General features: G+C 34.0%; 1 protein-coding gene across 1 annotated transcript in view; it reads left to right on the top strand.

Moving 5' to 3' along the window:
- Positions 1 to 27,177, top strand: part of LOC124370016 (protein SET-like) — a 29,773-nt gene extending 2,596 nt beyond the window's left edge. Inside the window, exons 2-8 of the mRNA XM_046828293.1 lie at positions 4,443 to 4,552; positions 8,706 to 8,779; positions 12,518 to 12,702; positions 15,316 to 15,395; positions 21,507 to 21,637; positions 21,749 to 21,940; positions 22,046 to 27,177. Coding sequence (XP_046684249.1) covers positions 4,443 to 4,552; positions 8,706 to 8,779; positions 12,518 to 12,702; positions 15,316 to 15,395; positions 21,507 to 21,637; positions 21,749 to 21,940; positions 22,046 to 22,185 — 912 coding nt within the window. The 3' untranslated portion in view covers positions 22,186 to 27,177. The remainder of the gene's footprint in view (positions 1 to 4,442; positions 4,553 to 8,705; positions 8,780 to 12,517; positions 12,703 to 15,315; positions 15,396 to 21,506; positions 21,638 to 21,748; positions 21,941 to 22,045) is intronic.
- The last annotated feature ends 203 nt before the right edge of the window (positions 27,178 to 27,380 follow it).

Raw genomic sequence — 27,380 nt, 5'->3', positions numbered from 1 at the left:
ATCAGTGGCATAATTTATTTTACACCAACGATAAAGACTGAACATGGCTAGCTTTTTGTTTTCTAAGTTTTACTCCATATAACTTTCACATGACTTGAGATAGTAAGATACTGTAAATGTACAAAATATACACAGTTTTGTAGTGAACAAAAGGATTATAACATATTTACAATACAAAAAAGTTTTTTAATAAAAATGTAAATTATGTACTATTTTTTGGCAGTATGCCTACGCATTCATATTGGTGTTTGATGAATTCTTTGGGCAAGAGGAATATCAGATAATGATGAATTGTTGTTACTGTCATTATCAATCTCTTCACAACCCAACTCACATTCCACCGGTTTATAATCATCCAGACTGCCTGACAACAAATTTGACAAAAAAAAATCATCATGAACTTAATTTGCGGATATGTTACTTTTATGATCAGAACTAATATTTTTATCATCCAATAGTTCATGTATATCATTTGTACAACAAGGGTCACCCATTTCACAACATAACAATAAATTATAAACTATAAGCCTACATAATTACCTAGCAACAAAGATCGTCAAGGCCGTGCAGTGTGTCACCAGCAGCATTGTCCATCAGCATATATGACGTACGGCATTTGGATCGATATTAGATGATGAGTAATATTATGAATATAAATTATATGAAATGAATTGATGTTTATGAGTAGAGGATTCGACTGGTGTAAGTTATGTCTTTATAACTTAAACAGTTTTCGCTTAATAATAAAGGAAAGTTGACCGATGGCCGTCTTTATCAGTTCACAAGTAGAATTGATGAACGTCTGTGCCGTCGGTCATCAGTTGGAGGGTTAAGTGCTATAGGCGTATATCTACGTCTGTGGTCAAGAATTGCGCAACTGCTGATGACATATATATACAGTGGAGTCCCGCTAATCCGAACACGTGTAATCCGAACGTCGGTTAATCCGAACAGGTCCAGGAGGAATTATTTATAACGATAATGAACAGTTATAGGAACTAATTACATAAAAAATGAAAATGGGTGCATCATTTCGTACATAAACAAAGAAAACTTTAATTAAATAGACATACAGTATTTTATTAAAACAAATTGTGTACGGTACAGTACATAAATAATGAAGTTAAATACAGTACCAAATTGAAACTTATAGGTTAAGTATGAGTCAAATTACTGTATTAAGAAGTGAAATCAAACAAAAATTGGACGTACAGTACTGATATTATTATTGAGTACAATATTAATTGTTAAAAGACATAAATTCAGTTATTGTCTTCTGTCGCATTAAAGAGAGTCTATTGGATGACGCGTGGACCCGTACAATATCCAGTACGCTCACATTGCTTAACAATAGAACTCTCACACTAAATACGGTAAATGTGCTTAGTATTCGCAAACCCGTTTATTTGTCAAGAAATACAATGCAACAGTCAGAAAACATGTTTTAATAAACAATGTTGATAATTCTATAACAAAATAGACCCATTCTCAAGTTTAAAACCGTATTTTTCTGTAATTCTGGCTAATCCGAATAGGGCTCGGTCCCAATTAGGTCGGATTAACGGGACTCTACTGTACTTCTTTTGTTTTCCCGGTATAAACAAAGATTGCATCATCCTATTTTATGTATGAGATAATTCTGACATCTTTTTTTATTAGCTTTGCACCAACTAGCCCTTTGGTTAGGTTATCACAGAGGAGAGAGAGACTGTTCTGCCACTTCCATCAACTGCTGCCGCCCTCCATATCGTTCGTTACTCGTTCAGTTACTGCGTTGGAAACATGAATGTCATTGACACTTGAATTTATTATTTTCAACTGTAAATTTTTTATTTGTAATACATATATGTACATATGTATTTACCTTCCTATATCGCTTTGTAGATAGGGACAGAGTGGCCTATAGTATAGTAACAAAGCACCCCTCTCTACACTTCCCCAAAAATTCCTGCAATATATAACGTTATGAGAATTTGTATAATTATACAATGCCTTAATGGTAGTTTAAAAAATTACATGATTCTTTAAATTAGTACATGAGGACATTTGGAACAAAAACCCAACCAGAGCAGAATATAGGTTTGAAATTGAGGGGATAAAAGACTACTTTGTTTTGTTTTTCTTTCTTACGTATATTTTTTTCTCTATTCTATAAACGGATATGTTTGTACAATTTACTCAATGCAGTGTAATTTCCTTTCACACAAACGGTGAAACTTGTTGCCATGCAATTTCGCTTTGATGATCATGTGGATAGATTTCTGATCAAGCTTAATGCAGATTTAAGGCATCAAAATCAAATAAAAATGGCATTGCCCTTCAGTAATATTGTTTTTGAACTTTAAGCTTTATAATATGTCAAATAGAAGAAGTGAATAAATATTGTGCAAGTTAGATATAAAACAAAATTTCAAAGTAACATAACAAGGCAGATGTAGTTTTTTTATGCAACTGTTTTTGTATCATAACTATTGTGAGTCCTTGAAAAATGTGAAGGTGATCTTAGAAGGCCTATTAGGATATATGACTGTACTTATTTTGCACAATTTATCATTTGTTCTTTTTTAATCATCAAGTCACCATGCTTTCATCTAGATTGACAATATTAAGATATATAGCACAGATGATGGCATTAATCCTTCTACTAGACATTGATTAGAATCAAATTAAGTGTTGTGTTTGATTTTACCATATATTAAATTAATAATTCAAATAAATTTCGTACATGTGTCTTTAATGAGTTGTGCTATCAAAAACAGTTAGGTATAACACAATGAATGATGTTGGCCAATTATAATAAAGCTTAATTGTTAATGTCGTGATCTGTGGATTTTTTAGTTTACACGTTAAAAGTTATTTTTCCATATTAAAAATTATTCTTCTAAAATCAGATGTTTCTATCCTGGCCATTGACTATGTCTTAGTTGGTTGGTTTTTAGTGTAAGTGAGGCATTTACTTGATTACTTGTGCGAGTATTTGTTATAGTTTTCAAGAGTAAGGCCCTTTGCTTATTACACAATTCTGTTCTCTGGGGGAAAAACCGGACGGTTTTAAATTATGGTCTGTTAGTTTTCACACTGCACGATTCCGCCCGGACGGGAAAAAGCTGTTAATTTTCACACTGCACGATTCCGCCCGGACGGGAAAAAGACAATCGAAAACAGCACTTTAGTTCTTCTGAAGCTGCGGTTTTGATCGTATGGATCGTGAGCAAGTCATTGCATGGTACTCTGGCTAAGCGCGGAGAAAAACCGTCCTTTTCCCTCCGAAAAAAAGAAGAAATCATTGCATTATGGCTACTGTATTGTCGGCGGAAAAGAATAAGGCGCAATCATCTGAATTAATCAGAGACATGAGGAGGTCGGGACCATCTATGTATTATTTGAAGACCTAAGAAGTGACGATCAAAAGTTTTTTTTAACTACTTTTGTATGTCAGTTTCTTCTTTTGATGAATATTAATGGTAAAGATTTATATATAGATAAACTATATATTTACTTTGTTTAATAAAGAGTACTTACCAAATGCACTTTTTCTGTGTTACTTGTCTTCAAATTCTGGGTTGAGTGCTAAACATACTCCTTCTCGGACCTTTCTTGTTGTGTTTCTATCCTTATGAATATCTAAAGTTTTGTCAAGAATCGAGTATTGTGTGAAGGGTCTAAGAAATTACTTATTTGTATTCCTTTAGCAGTATGTGCAGGCTTATTTGTGCTGCTGTTCTTGCTGCAGACTTACTCAAGTACGAGTAGAACAATATTCAGGATTTTCCGTGTGTTATTTAAATTTTTCAGCTATCTATCAGGTTTTAGTAAAGATTTCCAATAAGTGTCAAAAACTCTTTACCAATACCAATTTTTGCTAAAGATTAATTACATGTTTTACAGAGTCTCTGTAAGTAAATGTTATACATTTTCCAGTTCTGTAATTAAAAAATGTTATTATTAAGTGCAGTAAATGTTTCTCATCCATTAAAACATACAATTGTAATATTTATACTATTATTAATTATGAGGTAATATCCATAAAGCTACTTTATAACTTGTAGTATACTGTTATTTTTATTTAATTTTTTCTTAAATGTTTTAAAATGTCTTACTTTCAGATATATTACAGATATATTGGCTATCTTGGTTTATCCAATAAAAACATTTTGTTGGAACTAAACTTTAAGATTTTTCAACAAAATTTCCTAACAATAACTAGATTTTTCTATGCAAGACAATAATTTTAAAAATATAGTATATCTACAGTTCATACTGAAAAACCCATATACAAAAAGTATATATTTTTGAGTGAAAACAACATACGTGAGAGTGGTTATAAAAACCTTTCCAAATCGACCAAAATAAAAAATAGGCTTGCCAGCACAGGAAAAATGGATGAATTGAATTGATTTATTTTTAATTGAAAAATAATATTCTCCTTAAAGTCTATTCAGCTAATGAACCATGAAGCTGTAGCTAATATCATTGCAGAGGAGGAAAAAGACTGCTTGAATTACATGACTGATTTTTACATCGATGAGCCCGAAACCGGCAATGGATACAGGTAATTTTTATCTTATTTTAGTTCAATTAAACATTCACTAGAGAAGTGCCATGGGAGATTGCAGCTGCTTGCTGGTTTGTAACACTTTGGGGACAATGTTATCACTTTAGGCCACCTCTGAACAATAATATTAATTATTGATAAAAAGTGTATTTTAATCATTATTGGGTTGATATTTGTACGAGTCGAAGTACTAATTTATGTTGACAAAACATGAACAACATTTTTAGGGAAGAACTTTTATTGGTTACTTAACCCTTTGAATGCCAACGTCCGATTTTACCGGACGTCAAAAGTTGGCCAAAAAGTGGCGACGTCCAATTTTACCCGACTTTCGGGGAAAAAAGCGAAAACTTCATATTTTTAAACTGATGTTATATTAAATTGTTTGTGAAGAACCATTCTTATCAAAATAAATTGTCATAGTTTTGTCACTTCCGATCAATTGACTTTTAACAAAAATCAATCTACGACTCACATTAAACATTTTTTGTTGAAATCGCTACCGGAAACAATGTGACATTAGTTTTGTAAATGTTGTATAACTCACTCATTATTGAAGATAACGCTATACATTTTTCAAGATTTATAGACGATTGAAAACCCTTTCCAGTGATATGGACAAAGAAAAGGATATGATTTTTTTGGTAATGATAATTAGGTTAAAAATTAAATTTAAATAAATTCTGAAATTTTTTGATGTAAGTCTATTTTTGATATTCCTAAATTTAATTTTATGGTAACTTTGTTATTTCATGTTAATTAGGCAGAGTTTTCAAAGAAAAATTACAAAAAAAGGATGTCGATAGCTTATTAACCCTTTGAGTGCCACGGGTATTTTCCAAAAGCATATGCATAGAGTGCCACGCTGTTTTTCCATATTTGTAAGCTTTTGGGAAAAAAAATCTGTTGTAAAATAACTACCAAACAGACTTTCATCATTTTGTTGTTTTTTTTTCTTATTAAATGCAGAATATGATACATATCGTTGCAAATAAAATTTGATATATACAAATTTCAGTATTTATAAAAAAAGTTTTTTTACTTTTGTATACAAAGTTAAGTTTCAACCTAATTTATACAGTATTTTAAAGATTTTTTTTCTTTATACCATGATAAAGGCCATATAATTCTAAATAAAACCCATTTGTAATATTTATTATAGAATTTTAAAAACATGGCATTATATGTATTAACAAAATGCTGCCCCGGGTACCAACATTTTATAAACTGTACTTCATCTGTCAGAGTTTAGAAATTAATTAGTAAAGATGTAGTTTTCCCAATAAATCTAATAAAATATCAATATAACACAAATAAATATGATTAATAAATGTAGAAACAAATACTTGTTAACATATTTACATAAAAGTTTACATTTACTACATAATAACCCTAATAATATTTACACTGAAAATTCACGTTTTTCGCTTGGACACAACTCAAATCACTACATTACTTTTGTAAAAAAATACAGTAAAGTACTGTATAAGTTACTATTTTATTGTGTATTTACTCAAATGCTTGGTTATCATAAACAACAAGAAAGGTCGTTATGCAACACGGTACTCGTCTGCTACGTCGCGTGACTGGAAGACAGAATCATCGCACAGGTACTTCTGTATTATCACAGCCCACTATTTTTGGACGAGCTTTCCTTATCAGAGATCAAAATAAACTTCATTATACATTTTTTTTTTTTCTCCCTTGGGGCGGCCTACTGCCATGCACTTAAGCCTCAAGGGCCTTTTGCGCACCCCGGAAACACCATGAGGCCTACCAGTCTACAACTTCAGCAGTTTAACAAACCGCCGAAAACAACCTATCAGGTCCTCCTGGGAAAACTCACCACCCCTGTTCAAGCTACCAAAGATGGCATACCGCTCTCTTGCTATTGCAGGACAATCAAAGAGCAGGTGCTCAGCAGTCTCCTCCTGCTCATTGCACCTTCCACAGAGCGGATCCTCCTGAAGGATGCCAACTCTGTGTAGATGCTTCTTCAGGTGACCATGTCCCGTAATGAGACCAATGACCTTAGAAGACATTGATCTGTTTAATGAGAGAAGGTCCGAAGCCACCTTGGAGGAAGGTGACTGTAATACCATTCTACTCACTCTCAAACCCGGATGCAACCTCCACCTTCTCCCATGCTCCGCGCGAATCCATTTCGAGACAACCCTAGAGGATTCACACTTTGGAACACCGCAGAAGGGTTGAGGGCCCGTCATAATTGTTGCTGAGCCCTGGTTGGCCAGGGCATCAGCTCTTTCGTTCCCAGGAATCCCCTCATGACCAGGAACCCAACAAACGGTTACATTGTTGATTCTGGCAAGGGAGGAAACGGTCTGATAGCAATCCCAAACCAGTTTGGATTTGATTGCGCAAGAATCCAGCGCCATCAGCGCTGCCTGACTGTCCGTGAAAATGTTAATCGTCTTGCCCCTATATCGCAGACGAAGATTCTCACGAGCACATTCCATAATGGCTGCGACCTCCGCTTGAAAGACTGTCAGATACGGACCCATAGGAACCACAAGCTCCCTACATGGTCTCACTCCCAGAATTCCAGCGCCTGTGCCGCTTTTTGTTTTGGAGCCGTTTGTGTACCATTCGAGCTCCGCTGGTGGAAGAGGTTTCTTCCCCTCTGACCAATCATCCCTTGAGGGTAAAATAATCCTAAAGGGTTTGTCAAAGGAAAACTTTTGTGGCATCTGATCAGAGATCATGTGAAAAACATCCTACTGTATCAGAGTGCCAATTATAGAGTGCCCACCGCTGCAGCCTGACCAGAGTCCCGTCTGCTGAAGACAGTAGGCACTCTTCCTGGCCATAGCTCGAATGACAATGTCCAGGGGGGCGAGATTAAGACAACAGTCCAGAGCCGCGCCTGGCGCACTAGGAAAAGCCCCTGTGATAGCGAGGCAGGCCATCCTTTGGATGCTCGCCAGACGTGCTACCACCGTCTTGGCTTCCGTTTTTGGCCACCATACGACAGCTCCGTACATTAGTGCAGGTCTGACCACGGAAACATAAAGCCAGTACAAGAGCCTCGGCTTCAGTCCCCAGGGCCCACCTATCACACGTCTGCATTGCATTAGAGACCACTTACCCCTGGCAATGACCCTTTCTAGATGAGGTCCCCAGTTTAGAACCCTATCTAGGATCACACCCAGGTACTTGACCTCAGGCTTCAGCTCAACGGGTGAGCCTTTAAATAGAAAGGGACCAATGCCCTCCATCTGTCGCCTCCTGGTAAAGGCAACCACGGCAGCCTTGGTGGGGTTGACAGTGAGGCCAACCTTATCACACCAGTTTCCCACCATGTCATTATACATTACGAAAAATACTCAATGAGTTGTACTTCCTATCTCCAAATTGTCTCCAAATAGACACACGAATGACTTGACATTTTTGAATAATGAAACTTGTTCTTATAGTTTTTTTATTTCATTGATTGTCGTAATAACTTGTAAATTCCAAAATAGGTTAAATAAAGTCAGTTGTTTTTAAATACTGTAATTTGTTTTGGGAAACTCGTCCAAAAATAGTGGCTTCTTGATAAATACCCAAGCAACATAAGTTTCAGTGAAAAAATAGTAGAGAAACAACATAAAACTTGTATTTATTGGTAGTTTGGAACCTATTGAATACAGCTGTCTGGTTATTTGGCCATAATCTTGTACTATATAAAATATTATCGAAATACGAAACGTCAAAATTGGCGAAGCTGGCACTTTTAGTACCGTCAAAATTAGCGACGCTGTGGCACTCAAAGGGTTAAATAATCAAACTGTGAATTTTTGTGTGTACCACTACAATAACACAGGTCCAACATATCATACCCTTCAGAGCACAAAATCATATTGAAGGAATATTTCACCTAAAAAAATCAGTATTTTTTAAAATGCATCTATATATATTAGGTTCAATATTTTAGAATTTTTCCCAAATTATTTTTTTTTATATAGAGCACATCATGGCACATAATTGATCCTGCCGTGAGATACGACTTTGGCACTAAGAAAAAAGTGTCATCGCGGCTATTTTGTATAATTATGTTAAAATAGAAAACTTTCTCAATAGCTAAGCCCATTTATATAATTTCAAAGCTTTAGTAATTAATTTATATTCTTCATCTCTTACATTGTTACAGATTCAATTTTGTCTTCAAAACAAACCCGTACTTCACGAATCAGGTTCTCAGTAGAGAATACCGTCGTGATGACTGTGAGTAATGTCTAGTGTATTCTTTCTAGGTTTACAAATTAGATTTATTTAATATAATTTTTTCTACATTTTTAATAATGATGATAATGATTGCATTTTACAGAAAGCATCAATAGAGACAGAGTCAAAACTATGTTCTAATACACATCTTGTACATGTTTTGTATTTTTTATATATATATATATATATATAATATATATATATATATATATAAACACGCACACACAGACACACTGGTTGAGGTCAGAAAAGAAATTTATTTGAAGATACACAGAAACAAAACTAGTAATGTGTATGCATGACAGTGACAATGTTTCTGTACCACTGTCATCTATTATCCTTTTACATTTTACTTCCGTCTGTATTAACTGTTCCCGTTCAACAAACATCCAGTGGCTCGGAGGACAATGTCATCAATTATAGGTATGTTTGGAAAGAAAGTATTTTTGACTGAAATCATCAAAACTCTACTGTTTTTTCTCCACACGCCTAAAATACGGGTTAAAAATAATAAATGAATTTGATTTCTCTTAATAAAAAACATGGCAAAACATACATATATATGTGTGAGAAATTAAACTGGCTACATTAAGGGGAGTCGGTTGACAAAAAATCTAAAAAAAGTTTTATTTGCTTTTATTAATCTTTAGACTCTCCTGTTTAATTTGGTGTAATTTTTTATTCAAATCGGCCAACAATATCACACCCATATATAATATTATGTAAATGGCTGCAGCATATTTTGGCTCGTAAAATTCATGTACTCTGCATCATTGTCATACATAATCCTATTTATTATTAGGCTTATGTTGGCCAACCTGCTTTATGCTGCTTTGAACATACAAGGTTGTCAACCCATCTGTTTACAGTCAGTTGAGATTTGACATAACCCTAATTGTTGTTGTTTATTATTTTCACATACATTGTGTTTCTTGCTTGCTTTCATTCAGTCTAAGTTATAATATTTAGTTATACTGTGTAGTTTATTGTTTGTGAAAATGTCTAGAGCACATAAAACCTTCAAAAACAAAGCAAAGTGCTTTACAGGGACAAGAAATCCAGGTGGTAAAAAAGTAATTGTGCCTAGTGAATATCAAGAACCAGAACCAAGTACTAGCCTGATATAAGTACTAGCCAAGATACATGGTGTAAGTATCAACTAGCTAAAATAAATGATGAAACTTATGATCACAACAATCACAATCACATTGCTCCTGCTGTCATGAAAGAGGCGAAACAAATATTTAGAGATTTATCAGATCCATCATTGTTAACAATATGTTTGCACGGTGGTACTCAAAACCCCAGTGAATCACTGAACAATATAATTTGTTCGTGAGTTCCAAAATCAACCTTCGTGATGAAGGGAACATTAGAACTAGGTGTATTTGATGCTGTGGCAAGTTTCAACAAAGGGAACATAATAAAATGTGAAGTGTTGAGCAAACTAGGGATCACACCTGCATGCTATTGTTGTGAAACAATGAAAAAAATTTGATGTCACTCGAATCAACAAAGCGCAGAAAGCTGTGGAATAGATCGAGAAAAAGTGTCGCCAGAAAGTAACTGCAGCTAAAAGGCATTTAGAAGACTTACATGAACAAGAGGAGGGTCCTGACAACCCTAGTTATGGTCCTGGAATGCATTAAATGTTGTTATGTTTCTGATTAATGTATATGCAATCTTTAAAAGAGTTTTCTGAAAATTCTTGTTTTTCTTTATTTAGGAACACGTTTCTCTAGAACCACTCATTATATTTTGATGATTATTTTTTAATTTTGTTCCCCGTAATTAGGGCAATGTTTATAGCACAGCAAATTGTTGTATGTAGTCTAATAATAATTAAAAAAAAATTATTTGCAAAAAAAATTGATAAAAATTGACTTTTATAAAAAAAAAATTTTTAATATTTAAATTTATGCTATGGAAATTTGCTGTGCTGTAAATGTAGGTAAGAAATAGCAGATTCAAATAAAACAAACCTTATCTTGATATGTTTATTGGTTATTGAGAAACATGTTCCTAAACTTATCTAATTTAACATGTGCGCTATATAGTCAACCGACTCCCCTTAACAAGTTGTGTGACCAGTGTTATAAAAAAATATATAAATTATAAATAAGAATTATTGCAGCCTAGTATTATTTGAAAGTCTGCTGTAACATCTGATGGTAAATATTCTGATTAAAAAATATAATACATAATTTAAAGTACCGTACATAAAACATAATTGTGAAAAAAAATTTAAAGAGTAAACCTAAAAAAAAATATTTACTTAAATAAGTAACGTTATAGCCCTTGTGAGATATACTGTAGACAATAAAGCCCAGTGATTCCTTTACTGGAACATATTTTTCATTTGTTGAATTCTTTATGTGAAGCGGAAGTTGATTAAACAATTTTTGACCCAAGTATTTAAAGGAATGAAGGAAAATCAATTTATTTACTTTTGGTAGTTTCAAATATTTACTTTTAGAGCTTCTCGTACTGTAAAAATGATTCGTCATTATATTTTCTCTATTTCTGCTCCGAATATAAAACAATCTGAGGACATAAAAATTGAAATCCATATTGTTAGACATAAACTTCACAACTTCAGCCAATCCGTATTAAAATCCATCTTGTTAGACATAAACTTCACAACTTCAGCCAATCCGTTTATGTCGTTTCTTGTAGTTTTCATTCCGTCACACAACTGAGATTTAAACTCCTGGAGTATTTCGTGGTACCCAATACTGGTAGTTGAGACATCACGACAGAGTTTACACTTCCAGTCTCTAAAAGTTTCTATCCAGCCAGGGCATTTACTTCGCATTCATGGATGATGTGTGTGGTAGTCTCCTTAGACTCACTACAGAAGGGCCGTATGTCCAATTAAAACCCATCTTATGTTGGTAGTAGTTTAGTGGGCAATGTCCAGTCAACATTGGAGAACAATCTGATGGCCGGTCTCCAGAGTCCTAGTAACCCCCAACTAAGAGTTCTGAATAACATTTGTTTTTAATTGGCACTTTTCTTCTTATTATAGCTTGTGTTACCCCTATTATTGTGTTATTATTATTATTGTGTACACACTATTATTACCAGTAATGTATTTCTAGAGTACTCTCACTTCTTCAATTGATGTTTTTGCTCCTTCACATATGATGTTAGGTGTTAGCATTGCATCTGGTAGTATAAGGTCTCCCTGTTGCCTTATACTGGATGAGATTGTTGGTCTCGACAGAAGGCATTCAGACATCATTAACGCCCGAAAAATAGGCAGAGGCTTTTATCATACCCAGCCTTTCCTCTAGCTTCTGCAGCCATAGGCCAGATCTCTCCACACAAGATCTGAAATGGACAAGTCCTAGTGGTTTGGAAATTATTTTCTTTGTGATTTATCTAAACTAGGGGGAATCTCTTGACATATCCGCTCTAGGTTCATGGTTTTTAAAATGAGTCAGAGCCAAAGAACTTCTGGCAAATCTCCAGCACCTCTTGAAACAAGCTTTGGCGTGCTGAAGATTTGCGTCCAGAAGCTAGTGGAGGAACATTGGTTTTTTGCCTTTTGAGTGTAGATTAGTAGTCATTTATTGTATTATACTTACTAGTTTTATATCGTTAGTTCTTTACGCCTCTTAGTAGACCACTTTTGTCTGGAGTCGGACCAATATTTAAGTCTTGATCTATGTCTGAGTTTTGGAAAAGGTTTTGGTCACTAAGTAAGTTGAACCTGATTGTTTTCTTTTGTTTCAGATCTCAGAATTTTGCCCAGCTACATCAACTGGAAAGATGGATATCACCTTGTACGACTTGTAAAGAAGAATTACACTGTAAAAAAAGACCCTCCAACAAGGTGGCATAAGTATGAACTTTCCCGTCAAACATTTTTTACGTGGTTCTTAGATCGCAGTACTCTTAATGAAGATAGAATTGGCAACGTAAGTTTATAGTATCATTGGTTTAGTAACAAGACCATTAGAATGCTCTATGATTTTATTTTGTAAAAGTACATTATGTTATGGTAACCACACCTTAAGTCATTTTACAAAGCCACCTACTACTTTTTGAAACTTACAATTTAATTTTCATTATTATTTTAGGCATGTATGTAATAATCGTCTCCCATTTTAATGTAGAACATGGTTAAAAAATGGTAATTTATCATGTTCATGTTTGTATATAACATGTATATGAAGCATAGTCTTTTTTGTTTCATCTAAAATTCAAATTTATCTTGCTGAAATCATACCATATCTAAGTGAAAACCAATAACTTTAAATTCATGTTGAGTATTGGCCTTGGAAATTCATTTCCTAAATTGGCCGTTCGGTGCTTAACTAATGGTAGGAACCAATAAGTCAAGAATGGTGGTAAATTTCTCTAAATTAAGTAGTAAACTGAAACGAGTTGAATATCCAATAGGAGATGTGCAAGAAATCTACTACTACTTGAGAGGGAGTTCACTGTCCTAGATTTTTGCAATTTATTTAATCAAATAAAGATAAACAAGAGTAGCAGGTAACTGGTTTTGTAACACAATTTGCCGGTTTCTAATTCAAAATGGGTCCAGATGGATTGCATTTAGGGTCTGAAGGGCTAAGTTCATTTTTAAACAAGCTTCTAGAAGGCCTAAGTACAAATGCGTTATGATCTATGTGGATGACATTATTATATATAGTGAAACATTGAACCGTATAAAACATTTAAGAGAGGTGATCCAGCGGTTGTCAATTCAAAAAACTTTATTCAACAAAAATTTTTTAACATTTTATCATTCCCCATGTGTACTCGCACGTGCAGGGTTATTTTAATTTAATTTTCATACACTGTATTTTATATGGCTATATATGCAGTCTTTGTTGTACCACCACCTCCCTGTATTTGATAAGCAATATAATTTGATAACAACAAAACATACATATATAATAATAATTTACGAGAAGGAATAACAATAAATTAACAATGTAACTAACATAACAATAACAATTAATACATAAAAAATAAACTTAAATATCTCAACAATCATAGAATTTAATTCCATAACGTTATAATAAAAATTTACAGTTCACCGCAACTTTAACTAAATAAAAAAAAGTCGCAAGTTATTTCTCTAAGTTTACCCCAGACTATGCTGAAACAGTGGCATGTTTAAATGATCTACGTAAAAGGGGCCGTAAATTTGAGTGGACTAAAGAATGTCAAAATAGTTTAAATAAATTAGATGTAAGTGTCACTGGTTGTATTTAAACCAGGTATCCAGTTCAAGAGCCTGACAATTAAGCCATTCAGCTATCAGTTTTGCCAGTATTCTTAGCCTATAACTTAATATTAAATATGTGAAATCCAGCAGCAATGCAGTTACTGATTATCTGTCACGTGTATTCGACAACAAGGATGCTAATGCTGAGTTAAGAGAATTTCATAAACACCTGTACTATGAATTAAACTATGTAGTGATAGACAAGATAGGAAGGTAAATGTGTAAAAATTCACAAAGTCAGAATAGTAAAGGAAAATAAGAAACTAGAAGATGAAGAAACGTATATTAATAATTTTCCTTTAACATTTAAAGACTTTAAATTAGAACAAAAATTTGTTATTAACTGATATAAGTATACAGTTTATGCTGTGTCAAACTGTTGACACACACTATGTGTTCATGCTGATTAGTTTATGTAAGTAATCAGGATTCAGTGCAAGTTATTAGTGAGGTGGTGGCTGATCCCATGATCTCTCTGTTGCTGCCATTGTTGTTAATTTATAAAAGTATGCAGGATTTTTTGTGCAGGTTATCGGGTGAGTGCGGTTTATTAGTGGGGAGGTGGCCAATCTCCTGATCTAATTGCTGCCATTATTATTAACTTATGTAAGTATGCAGTATACTGTCTTAAGCAGGTTCTTATGTGCAGGTTGTTAGTGAGGTGGTGGCTGATCCCTTGATCTCTCTAATTGCTGGCATTATTATTAACTTATGTAAGTATGCAGTGTACTGTCTTAAGCAGGTTCTTATGTGCAGGTTGTTAGTGAGGTGGTGGCTGATCCCTTGATCTCTCTAATTGCTGCCATTATTATTAATTTATGTAAGTATGCAGTACACTTACTTAAGCAGGTTCTTATGTGCAGGTTGTTAGTGAGGTGGTGGCTGATCCCCTGATCTCTCTAATTTTTGCCATTATTATTAACTTATATAAGTATGCAGTACACTGACTTAAGCAGGTTCTTATGTGCAGGTTGTTAGTGAGGTGGTGGCTGATCCCCTGATCTCTCTAATTTTTGCCATTATTATTAACTTATATAAGTATGCAGTACACTGACTTAAGCAGGTTCTTATGTGCAGGTTGTTAGTGAGGTGGTGGCTGATCCCCTGATCTCTCTAATTTTTGCCATGATTATTAACTTATATAAGTATGCAGTGTACTGTCTTAAGCAGGTTCTTATGTGCAGGTTGTTAGTGAGGTGGTGGCTGATCCCCTGATCTCTCTAATTTTTGCCATGATTATTAACTTATATAAGTATGCAGGGTACTGTCTTAAGCAGGTTCTTATGTGCAGGCTATCAGGAATGAAGTATGGACAGATCCGATTAGGTTTTATATGAAGAATGTACCTTCAGTATTAACTAAAAAAAGCAGGTAATTTTTTTTTGTACATTTGGAACCTGTTTCTTATAGCATATCGCTTAGATATAATTACAAACACGAAACAGGGACAAGAAAGTCATTGTGATCGATAGTTTTAGCTCTGCAGTGTAGTGAAATTGTATACAATTTTTCAAAATAGACTACATGTTCAGGGTGTTTCAGACCAACCGGCAATTAATGATCGGTGGAAATATGGTCAAATGATCCACCAGGCTTTAGTGTTATACCACTGTGTAATAATGTACATGTAGTGTACAATAGCTATAAACATACACAGATTCTGTTGAATGTGGCAACAAGGCAAACTCTACATCAGCGTTGGAAATATAATTCACTTGAACCAAAAGTGCTCATACACGGGCATAGCTTAATAAAACGTGCAAAGCCGCAAGTAACATCTAGTTTAAAATATATTTCGCACACAGCTGTAATGTTTTCCGAATTTGAAAATTTTGATGCTGTAGAAAAACTTGCAAAATGGTTATACGAAATAACATTTGAAAGCTTGTCTTGTGCTCTTTCAAATACAAAAAATCACAAATTTAAGTGCAAACGTGCCGTAGTAAAAAAGTTCCAAAAATGACTTGATTAACATATTTGGTACACCTTTGTATTTTAAACGCAACAAAAACATTTTCACGACTTTCACCTCATGAGATTTATTAGGGTACAATTTATTGCGTCGCTTTGTGTCAAACTTAGCAACCACGGGAGATTGCAGCCGAGGGGTCTAAAACACCTGTATTACAGTAGCCCATCCTAGATTTGTTACAACTGAACAATATTCAATGTTTCATATTCTGTCCCTAATACAGTACCTATATTTTCTAGTTTTATATATTTTAATTTTGGTATTTATGGATGAAACCTATTTCATTATGTATGATCAATGTTTAATTAGAGAGTCTTTGACTCTTTGTATAATTAATTTGTTGAAAATGTAATATTCATACAAAGGAAATCAAAAAGTACACTACTCATACACGGTACATATTTTATATCCACATGTTGTTCTTCTGATAATTTCTTATTACATTATGTCAGTATTTACTGCTATTTTCAATCAGGATTTGAACTAAATTTTAATTTTAAAATGACAAACTGAAAGTTAAGCTATACATACTACTCTTTATTAAAAATATAGAATTAAAGTACAAGAGCAAAATTGGTTTTACGTGAAATGCCTGTTTTTAATATTCTATCAATTTGGATATAATAGTTGGTGGGAGTTTGGTCTGTGGTGCTAAAATCAGCAGTCTACAATTTTTCGATTATTTAGTCTTACAATTTAATGATTATTGGTTTTTAATGGGTTTTTCCTTATGCAAGCTTGGGGAAATTGGACATTTTCTTTACATACAAAATGAAACTGTTTTCTATGAATATTGTTTACACTTTTTGTTAGACAATTATTTATAACAGTAACAAATTTAAGCAATATACAAGATTCAGCATTCTCAGTTCTTAAGTTTAAATTTGCAATAAAACTATAGACATAGTTAAAATGCTTTATCACACATTATGTGATAGTTTTACAGTTGAACTTAACTAATTAAAACCTCAAGGAACCAGCACACAATTTAAAGTATGACAAAATTATAGAAGTATCTTAAACTTTGTGAAAAATTAATTAATAAACTAAAGATTCAATATTTTAGTAGTCTTTACAAATGCAACTGCAAACGTCAGGTTTCATAACTTTAAATATTTATTATATATATATATATATATATATATATATTTACACAACCATACAGTAAATTTCCTCTGGTAACCAGTGCTAGAAGTTTGTTTATAGTCTATTTTAAAATTGTTATAAGAATGTATTGTGTTTTACATTTAGATTGTATGCTCTATTGTAAACAGCTCTGCTCTGTCGCTTTTCTATAATTGCTTTTTATACTAATTGCTTTTTTGAGTGCCACAGAAAACCTTTGTGTTCTATTGAGTGAATAATTTGTTTTTAGAAATCGTAGCACAGAAATAATGTAAAATGGACACAAAAACTATGAATTGAACAAACCAAAATGAAAATAATAACATTATTTTAACGTTGTAACGTACAAAACTGAAAACTTCTGCATTTAAACTTTTTTTCTACCTCTAACGATCACAAGAATGTGGTAAAGGAATTATATTATGAGTACTGAGTGGTCGTTTACATTGTCTCTTCACAAGTAGTTGGGCAGTTGAGAGGTGAAAATATAAAATAAAATATTTAAAAAATCTGTATTCACTACGTTAATAAATATCACTTTAACCAATTTGAACTTAGCATTTACATTTTTATATCTTATTATTACAAATGTGGGTTACAAATTCGATTTTATGGATACTTTCAAAACTTATTCAGCAAATTTATTGGAAGGACAATGTACATAAAGTTAATAAAAAATATAAAAGATGTTTTTATATCTTACAAATGCTTCAAGTCTGTGCCGTTGTTTTCCTAGAATAGCTAAATCCTGTGTTTGAATCTACGAACAGGCCGTAACACTTCTTCTCCATTGAGCCCAGCAATTGAATTTACAATTTGCATCTGCATTTCCTCTCAAGTTGTTGGTCGGTTTTTGAATATGGAATCTTTCAGACGTCCCCAGATGTAATAGTTTACACAATTGAGATCTGGTGACCTATGGAGCCAAGAGACAAGACCACTTCTTCCTATCCACTGTTTGGAAACTGACGGTTCCGGATTTCCCGAACAGTTCTAGTGTAATGAGGAGGCCGTATTGGAGAATCCACATTCTCTCCTTTACCTCTCGAGGTACATCTCTCAGCAACCTGGGCAGTATGTTTTGCGAAAAATTGTCGTACATATCTTCTGCAAGTTTTCCTTTAGAAAAATGATGGCCGATAATTTTGTTTGTCAGTATTCCACACCATGTTGTTACAGTCCAATATCTATGGTAGCTTACCTCTCACCCAGTGTGGACTGTCCACAGCCCAATATCTATGGTAGCTTACCTCTCACCCAGTGTGGACTGTCCAGAGCCCAATATCTATGGTAGCTTACCTCTCACCCAGTGTGGACTGTCCACAGCCCAATATCTATGGTAGCTTACCTCTCACCCAGTGTGGACTGTCCACAGCCCAATATCTATGGTAGCTTACCTCTCAACCAGTGTGGACTGTCCACAGCCCAATATCTGTGGTAGCTTACCTCTCACCCAGTGTGGACTGTCCACAGCCCAATATCTATGGTAGCTTACCTCTCACCCAGTGTGGACTGTTCACAGCCCAGTATCTATGGTAGCTTACCTCTCACCCAGTGTGGACTGTCCACAGCCCAATATCTATGGTAGCTTACCTCTCACCCAGTGTGGACTGTCCAGAGCCCAATATCTATGGTAGCTTACCTCTCACCCAGTGTGGACTGTCCACAGCCCAATATCTCGTGTTATATCTACTCACCTCCCCGCTAATTTGAAAGGTTGCTTTATCGCATTATAACAGAGAACATAGTTTACAAAGAAATCATCGTGTTTAAGCTGGTCTTGAGCCCAAGTGCAAAATTAATGCACTAAATACAGCTTTTTTAATATTTTTTCTTCCTAACTACTTATAAAGAGAATGTAAACTCTCACTCAGTATCCATAAATACAATTCATGTGTGACAGTTCGCTAATGTTTAGAGAGATACTCCTGCGAAAAACTATATACTGTTCCTATCAATGGTAGGGAGAAATGGATTATAAAAAGGTCCTAAAGTTTTACACAGATGGTTTACGCCCTGATTCTAGGGCAGGATTCGGAATACACGGACCAGGAGTTGACATAGCAGTGCCCCTGGAAATACATGCCACGGTCTTCCAAGCGGAAGTCATGGCAGTAGACTCATGCTCCAGAATACTCACACAAATGAGGACAAAAAGAGCAAAATACTTCATACTATCTGATAGCCAGGCTGCACTAAAGGCACTTGATACCTGTTCGTTTGACTCGAAAGCAGTTTGGGAATGTAAGAATGCTCTAGCAGAGCTGGCTACGAATAACAGAGTAACACTCTGTTGGGTGCCGGGCCATGAGGGCATTCATGGAAATGAAAAAGCAGACATCCTTGCCAAAAAGGGAGCTGAGTCCATAATGGTGGGGCTTGAGCCAGGCTGCTTTCTTAACAGCAGAGCTCTTGTAAAAGATTTGGAAAAGAGAACAAGAAACATTAATTGGAGCATTGTTAATTGTAAAAGATTCCTGGGAACCTATCTCCTCAGCCCCAAGGACATCAGAGAACAGGAGCTCTCAAATCTGATAGGCCTTGGATTTTGAGGACACAAGTTTAAGTAAGGGAGGCGCAAAGGTCCTTTTTAGGACTAAGTGCAGGGACAAACCGTCCTTTTCCCCCAGGACAAACAAAATGTTTAGAGAGACAATAGAACTTTAAATGTTGAAGTTGGTCAGTTTTGTATACTCTTTAACTTAAAGTAGGGAAAGCCCCCCCCCCTAACATTTGAAATCTTTGGGTTATGGGAATTTTTATATTTTCAAAAAAGTAAATTTTACAGTGATCGAAAATTTTTTTCAAATACGGCCATGCATGGTACAAGGCGTGTTCAGAAAGTAAGTACAGTTAAAAAAAAACAAGCAAAACAATTTTTTTCTCAACACAATTTTATTTCTACATGAAAGCCCAAACCTTATGTTCAAACACTTGTAGCAGGTGATCAATTTGTCTATACCCTCTTCATAGAAGGTTCCTGCTAACTAATGTAGCCACGACTCTATGGCAGTTTTTACTTCATCGTCGTTTTCAAAGCTGCAAGACAATAATGCGCTTCATGTGCAGGAACAAGTGGTAGTCAGACGGTGCCAAGTCCGGGCTGTAGGGCGGGTGATCAAACTGCTCCCAACAAAATTGTTGAACCAATGTTTGAGTGTCACCAGCGGTATCGAGCCGAGCATTGTAATGAGCAACACAATTCCGTAACTGAGCATTCCTCTCCGTTTGTTTTGAATTGCCCGCCTTAGTTTTCTTAAGGTTTCGCAATACCTTGCTGCATTAATGGTGTCACCTCTGGTGAGAAAATCATTCAGCAAAAAACAGTGCACATGATTTTTTGTGCAGACATTGTCGTCTTGAATATTTGTTTCTTCGGGGATTGCGTGTGTCGTCACTCCATTGACTGCTGTTTGGATTCCAGTGTGACATGACGGACCCAAGTTTTATCACCTGTCGCAATTTTGTTTAAAAAATCCTCACCATTATCACTGTACCATGTGAGAAAAGTCAAAGCACTTCCAAGTCTCTTGGTTTTGTCCACATCAGTGAGCATTTTTTAAACCCATCAGGAACACAGCTTGCGATAACCTAAGTGGTCAATAACAATTTCATACAAAAGAGTGTTTGAAATTTGTTTGAAGTCGTCAGATAACGTTGTCATAGTGAAACGTCTGTTCTCTTGGATTTTTTATCAACTGCTCTTACCAGATCATAGGTGACGAAAAAAAGGCCGACAGCTCCGTTTCTCATCATGCACATTTGTTCGACCGCCATTCTAAGCCACTTTCTTACCATTCCTTCACTCATCATGTCTTCCCCGTAATCATCTCAAAGTTGATGATAAATTTTAGTCGGTTTCACATTCCTTGCGTTCAAATCTTACTACAGAATGAATCTCACAATCGGCGGGATTGTTGCTATTGTCTTAAACATTCAGAGTAAACTGAAAACAACGTAGAACAACTAAAATGGCGTGAGTCGATAGCCAGTGAACAAGAATGACTAGTGTGCATGTGTGGAACACTGATTGCAGCACTACAGTGGCAGTAGAATGAAATGGTACTTACTTTCTAAACACTTCTTGTATTATTAGAAAGATCGTGTCATGCAGTACCGAACTAATTATTTTGGTGTGGGTTTGCACAGGAGTTGTAATAAAAAAACAAAAGAAAAACATTATTTTCTATTCACTTTAGACTGTCATTTCCTAACAAATAGTTTCTTTTACTGTAATGATTATACTACAAGTTATGTTTTATATTGTTTTGATTTATTACTTTTTTAAGTGGGAAAGCTTATTTGTCTTTTGGAGTCTTAAATTCTTCCAACCTTCCCCACAATGAGTATACTGTATTTATATTGTTTAACACTGGTTCTTTTAGTGGTGAAGAAAAAAATAATAATGACAAGAAAAGTGACGATGATGATGTGGTCTTCATAAAGGAAGTAAGGAAAGAGGACAGGGTGTATGAAGTAATCACCATAGACGATGAAGATGAAGATGTAAAGAAAGGTATACTAAGCTTAGTTTAAAACATTTAGTAGCTCAATTTGAATAGTTCTTTCCATTTAGTTCACTAGAAATCACCATATTCAATGTGTCATAACTAATCTAAATTTACAGACCAACAAGATGGAACCAAAGAGAATACAGAGTGTTCCAGCTCCAAAGCCGAGAGTACGGAAGAGAAAGGTACATCCCAAATTATTGATAGGTCCATCAGTGACAGTGAAACTGAAAGTGAAACCGAGAGTGAAACCGAAAGTGAAACCGAGAGTGATGTCGATGATGACATAATGGAGGATGACAAAGAAGGTAAACTAACCTTAGTTTAAAACATTTGGTAGCTCAGTTTGAAATAGCTCTTTCCATGTAGTTCACTAGAAATCACCTTACCAATGTATAAAAATTATTTTACAGAAAATCAGGATGGAACCGGAGAGGCTATGGAGTGTTCCAGCTCCAAAGCCGAAGAAAATCCGGAGAAAAAGGAACATAAGTGTAAATCTATCTGTTGCTATGATGGCTGTAGTGATGACAGTTCAGTTGAAATTGAATAAGTAACTTATTTCAATCCTGTTTTTTAAAGAACAAAAATTTACTTTTTTTATGTGATATGTTTAAGAGTTCCTGTTGATCCCTGATTTTTGCACTGGGGTTGATTTAAAATTAAGTTGTGAAAAATATCCCACCAATTGTTGATCAACATGATAGCTTTGTTGTATTTGACTTAATATTCAGTTTTATTTTGGGTTATGCACACTATTACTGTTACGCACTTCAAGAAGTTATAATATGTATATAACTAATCTTGAATATTTTAATTTTGTTCTTTTTAGTTAGGTTTTTACCACTTATATGTTTTTGATTTTTACGTTTTTCTTAATGTGTTTGTCCACTATATCCACAGTAAAAAGTGGGTATTTTAAATAATGCCAAAACTAATTTCTACTTACTTAGTAGTTATTTTACTTACTAAGTAGTAAGTAAAATATAGTTCATTAGATTTCTTAAGCAAGGACATTATTCTTGCTCGACTGAAGGGAAAATGTTCACATGTTTTGTATTGTTATTGTATTAACTTTAATTTTTAAATTAATTCAGTTTAATTGGGTTCATAGGATTTAACATACACCTATTTATTAGTTAACAATGAAAAGTGTAATGTGTTGAAATGAACTGGTACTATTTTTATGAATTTGAAAGATTTTAGCTTCAAAATTTGGTGATGTTGAATTGCAGTTTTTATAATTCAAGAACTGTTATACAATAAATAATATTGTATGGTATATTAAAACTGGCTCTGTCTATGTTTTATAATTTTGATTTTACTTTATTAAGCCATGTTTAGTTCAACACTTCTTCATAATTTTTACTACATTCTACATTAGAAGACAATTACAAATCCCGTAAATCACCATGTAATGTGCTTGTGGAATAATACCAAAAATATGTTTATCTTTGTCTTGAAATACTGTTCTTAATTTAAAAATGTGTAATTGTCCTGTAAATTTAATCCATTTTACTTGTTTTAATTTATCATATGGATGGTCTGATACCAAAGTGAACCAACTCCATATTTTTAATTTTTCAGTACGAACAATAATAGATTTTCAATGTTTGATGCTAAATAGCACTTTGAAATTGAAAAACATATTGTTGTTTTGTGATAATCTGAAAAGTTACACTAATTGTATCTTCATAATTACTGAAAAAAATTAATATAAAACTCAGCAAGGGATGAAAATATTTTTTCAAAATTTTTTTGTACTGACATGGTTCAGTCTGGTTCATGAAACTTACCATTGCACCCTGGGTGCTTCAGTGAACCAATATTTATATGTAAAATAAGTTACTTAAAATATTTTTCTTTCATCTTTAAAATTACTGAATTGTATCTAAAATGTTCTAAGGTGGATTTTACTTCTAAATTAGGGAGGAATAATAAGTTCATTACTGATTTTTCATTCTGATTTTATTATTTAAAAAGTGAGAAGACCAAACAAACACAGTATTACAAAATTAAAAACAGGTCAAATTTAATAAAACTTATAGATTATCAACCAATTCTTCATCGTTGATTTCACTGGTAGTTATTTCCTGTTTCTGGAACAAGTCTTCATAAAATCCATGGTGAATCGGTGGCACAAGTTCTAACATTGATTTTAAGTCAGCCTTTTTTTCAGAAGAAAGAGGTTTGCCGTTAGGATTCTTTGTGACTAAAGGAAGATGGTGAAGAGGAACTTGAGTCTTACTGGGTTCAGACCTCTTGGTTTCAAGGGTTTTTGATTTCTTTTTTTGGAGCCGTTTACTGAGACTGATTGAGTGGTACTCAACATCACTATTGTGTGTGTACTTATAATACATGACATAAGGATGACTTTGTCTTACACATAAACTTCTGATCTTTAACCATTCAACTTTCTCTCCGTCACACTCTTTTCTGTTTGTAAGAGCTGCGCAAACTTGATCAGTAGTTATCAAATCTGTTTCCTTTATAGTAATGACTTCAAATGCTTGCTTCTTTGACCTACATCCCTTTATTATTTCAGCAAGCTGTTGTGGGACATAAATGTATTCGTGTCTTCTCATGCTTTTTTCTATGTGACCAAAATCCGTGTCGTTTGGCAAAAAACTGTGGCCTGGTATGGGAAATTTTTGCTCAATTTCTTTAATGTTGTTTAAAGGGTTTTGCACTAGTCGCATGAGTAGGGATACCATTTTGAAATTCCTATTCTGGCCACCACATGAGTCGCACCACAACACAATCTTTTCTTTTGTAGGATGGTCAGAAATGTATTTCAAAAGGCAGGATCCAATTTCATCTGGTCCCCTTCCTCCTTGACATTCATTCCAAAGGTGCATTGTTCCTTTTGACGAGGCACAGTCATGAACGCCTAAATTATAAACGGACAATTGCCTCTTATAATATGCTATTCCTGTAGGAACCTTTGGCAATGAGAATGTCTTCTGTAAATCAAAAGTTAAAACGGTGCATTCGCCGTTTTTAGCAAATTGCATGTCCCGCTTCATTTCATCTCTTGCTGCATTTACTTTTCTATGGTGAAGCTCAGTATTGGCCAACACTTGATTGAGTTTCAATTTTTTTTCTGCAGAGTCTAGTTCACTCTCAATCGCTTTCTTCTGGACATTATATGAATCGCACACTTTACAGGTGTCCTTATGAGGTGTCTTAAAACCTAAATTGAAGTCTTTGTAAAAGATTTTTTCATACATTGACTGAGACACAGTCTGATCTTTAACATTATCAGCTTCCATTTTTTGGGCATATAACCTATACATTAGACTTAAATTTAATTCAGCCCCTAAATACTTTTTGTTTGGATTATCTTTGCGACTGTAATGGCTAGTGTAGGCAGGAAAAGATGATATATGATTTTTAACAGAGTTAATTCGTTCATCTGATAGTTTGTTATGAGGCGTATGTTTACCTCTTTTGTCTACAACCTCACCACGACTAACTTTCATCAGTGAGCGATGAATCTTCGCGCTATCTATTTTAAGTGTTTTTATAAACATACTTTTACAAATCCTGACATCAATATTTTGACATGGCAAATAATAGTAACGAGAGAATTCTCTCTTTGAATCATCAGAACCCTTTTTTTCAAAAGCATTTCGAACTTTAACAGACCTACCAATAATAGCAGTCTGTGTATCAAATGACCCTGAATTCCAAAAGAGATCAAAAAACTTTTTCCTTTCATCAATATTAACTTTTTCAGCGCATTTCATTCTACATTTACAGTCAAACGGTTCAAATATTTTACTTGCAACAGGATTACCACTAGTACTCTCATAAGCTTTTCCTGAGTTTCGATTTATCTTTCTAATATTTTTTTTCCACTTAGCTGGATCTCCGTAGTTTCTCTTTCTTCTCTTCTTCTCGGGTGGGTTTTCTTCTGTTGCTACGAGTGTTTCCTGTCTCATTTCTGATCCATCTGCCCCAACATCTTTTCCATCCTTCTTCTTCTTCTTCTTCCTTTTTTGCTTAGAACCACATGGGACATCATCTGCAACATTAATGCCAATATAAAGCATGTACAAAGCCAACAATATAAAATAGTCCTATTTTATTAAAGTATGGTGGTAAAAGGATTACTGTAGTAATAATGTACCAATATATACACACACAAAAAACAAAATAAGGTTTGTTTTATTAAAAAATGAATTAATTAATCTATTATCATTGTCTATAAGCTTTATAAAAATCCAGGGGCAAACAAACAATCAGCATTTTTACAATCTCGTCTGCCAGAATGAACTAACATCATTTAAATATCTGAACACTGTATGCCAGAGTGAACTAACTCCAAAATCCCAGTTATGACAACAGATAGTATATCGTGCATTGCAGATATCTGTTAACAACACTATTGAAAGGCTACAACATTAATATGTTACAAAAAACACAACCACAACAGCTGATATTATGGAGGGAATAGTTAGTTCACTTTGGCATAAGATGAAATGCTAATGTACACTAACCTATTGCATATAATTGAAATGACCTTAGATAATTAGTAAATGTGAAATATTACCTTCACTACTATCTTCAGCATGTTGAGGTGGGATGTACTCGTCGCCAGAATCTTCAAATAAGTCGGATAAACTGGAGTTTAACTCACTATTTATTAAAGAAGAGGATGCACCATGAACCAACTCTAATGCGTCAGCCATGTTTTTCAGGAGTTAGTTCAGTCTGCCACACAAACAAAATCAAAATTCCCCGTATGGTAAAACAGAAAAATAAAATTTCCCTCACAAACTCAGCTGTTTAATATGGTTCTCTCTGGCATGTGAATGTATTGTATTTTATAAAGTAAGAAATGACAATACCGGAAAAACATTGAAATTGGAGTTGGTTCAGTTTGGCATCAGACCATCCATATATTTTTACGAGTATATAGTGTGGATTACAAAACCAAGTGCAATTTGTATTGTATAATCTTATACATGGAATGACTAAGCGACAATTATGACAAGTTTTGTACTTAATATGTGATATAAATTTATATTGTTCAAGGTTTTTTGCATTTAATTGTCCAAAACCTAACATTCATGGTTTTATAAAGACACCTAGTGCCTAAGAGGTTAATGTTCGAATTTAAAATCTTGTTATGTTTGCGAAATAAAATTTAGAATGTACTGTTGTAACTGTTACCTGTATATAATTGTAAATAGGTAATTTTGTACCTGAATGTAGTTATCTGAAAAAGTAACTTAGTTTTAAAAGTCCAAATTTTCATACAGTATTTCTAACAAGCTTTACAGTTTTCTGACAATTCAGTTTTCTAAATCAACATTTATTGTGTTTGTTGAACAGTATTTTTAACAAGTCAGTGTTTTGTACGTTTATTATTTGCATTTTGCTTTATGTGTTGAGTTTTTATTTCACAATAGACTTTAGATTTACAAACATCACTTCATTTTCCTTTTGTTTTTTCACTTGGGTTTCTCTTTGTCTTTTGTTGTATAAGAACATATTTTTTATATCGTTGTATTGAAATAAATCTATGTTTCTAAAGAAAGTTTGTTTTTATAACTAAACCTGGTTCAACTTCTAGTTGTTGATAGAATTTAGCCTCTGCGCATCATAGAGTTTATTGTCTCAAGCAAGACAGTGGATCTGGGTGCCAGATAGATACGGTTGAGTTCTCTCTATCTTACTATAAATATTGTCTTATAAAGTGATAAACTATTTTTGAGGCTGCCACATTATTTTTTTCCATTT

This window comes from Homalodisca vitripennis, chromosome X, assembly GCF_021130785.1.
Source record: "Homalodisca vitripennis isolate AUS2020 chromosome X, UT_GWSS_2.1, whole genome shotgun sequence".
Taxonomy (NCBI): domain Eukaryota; kingdom Metazoa; phylum Arthropoda; class Insecta; order Hemiptera; family Cicadellidae; genus Homalodisca; species Homalodisca vitripennis.
The sequence above is the reverse complement of the archived record's forward strand: the minus strand, read 5'-3'. Positions and strand labels throughout refer to the sequence as shown.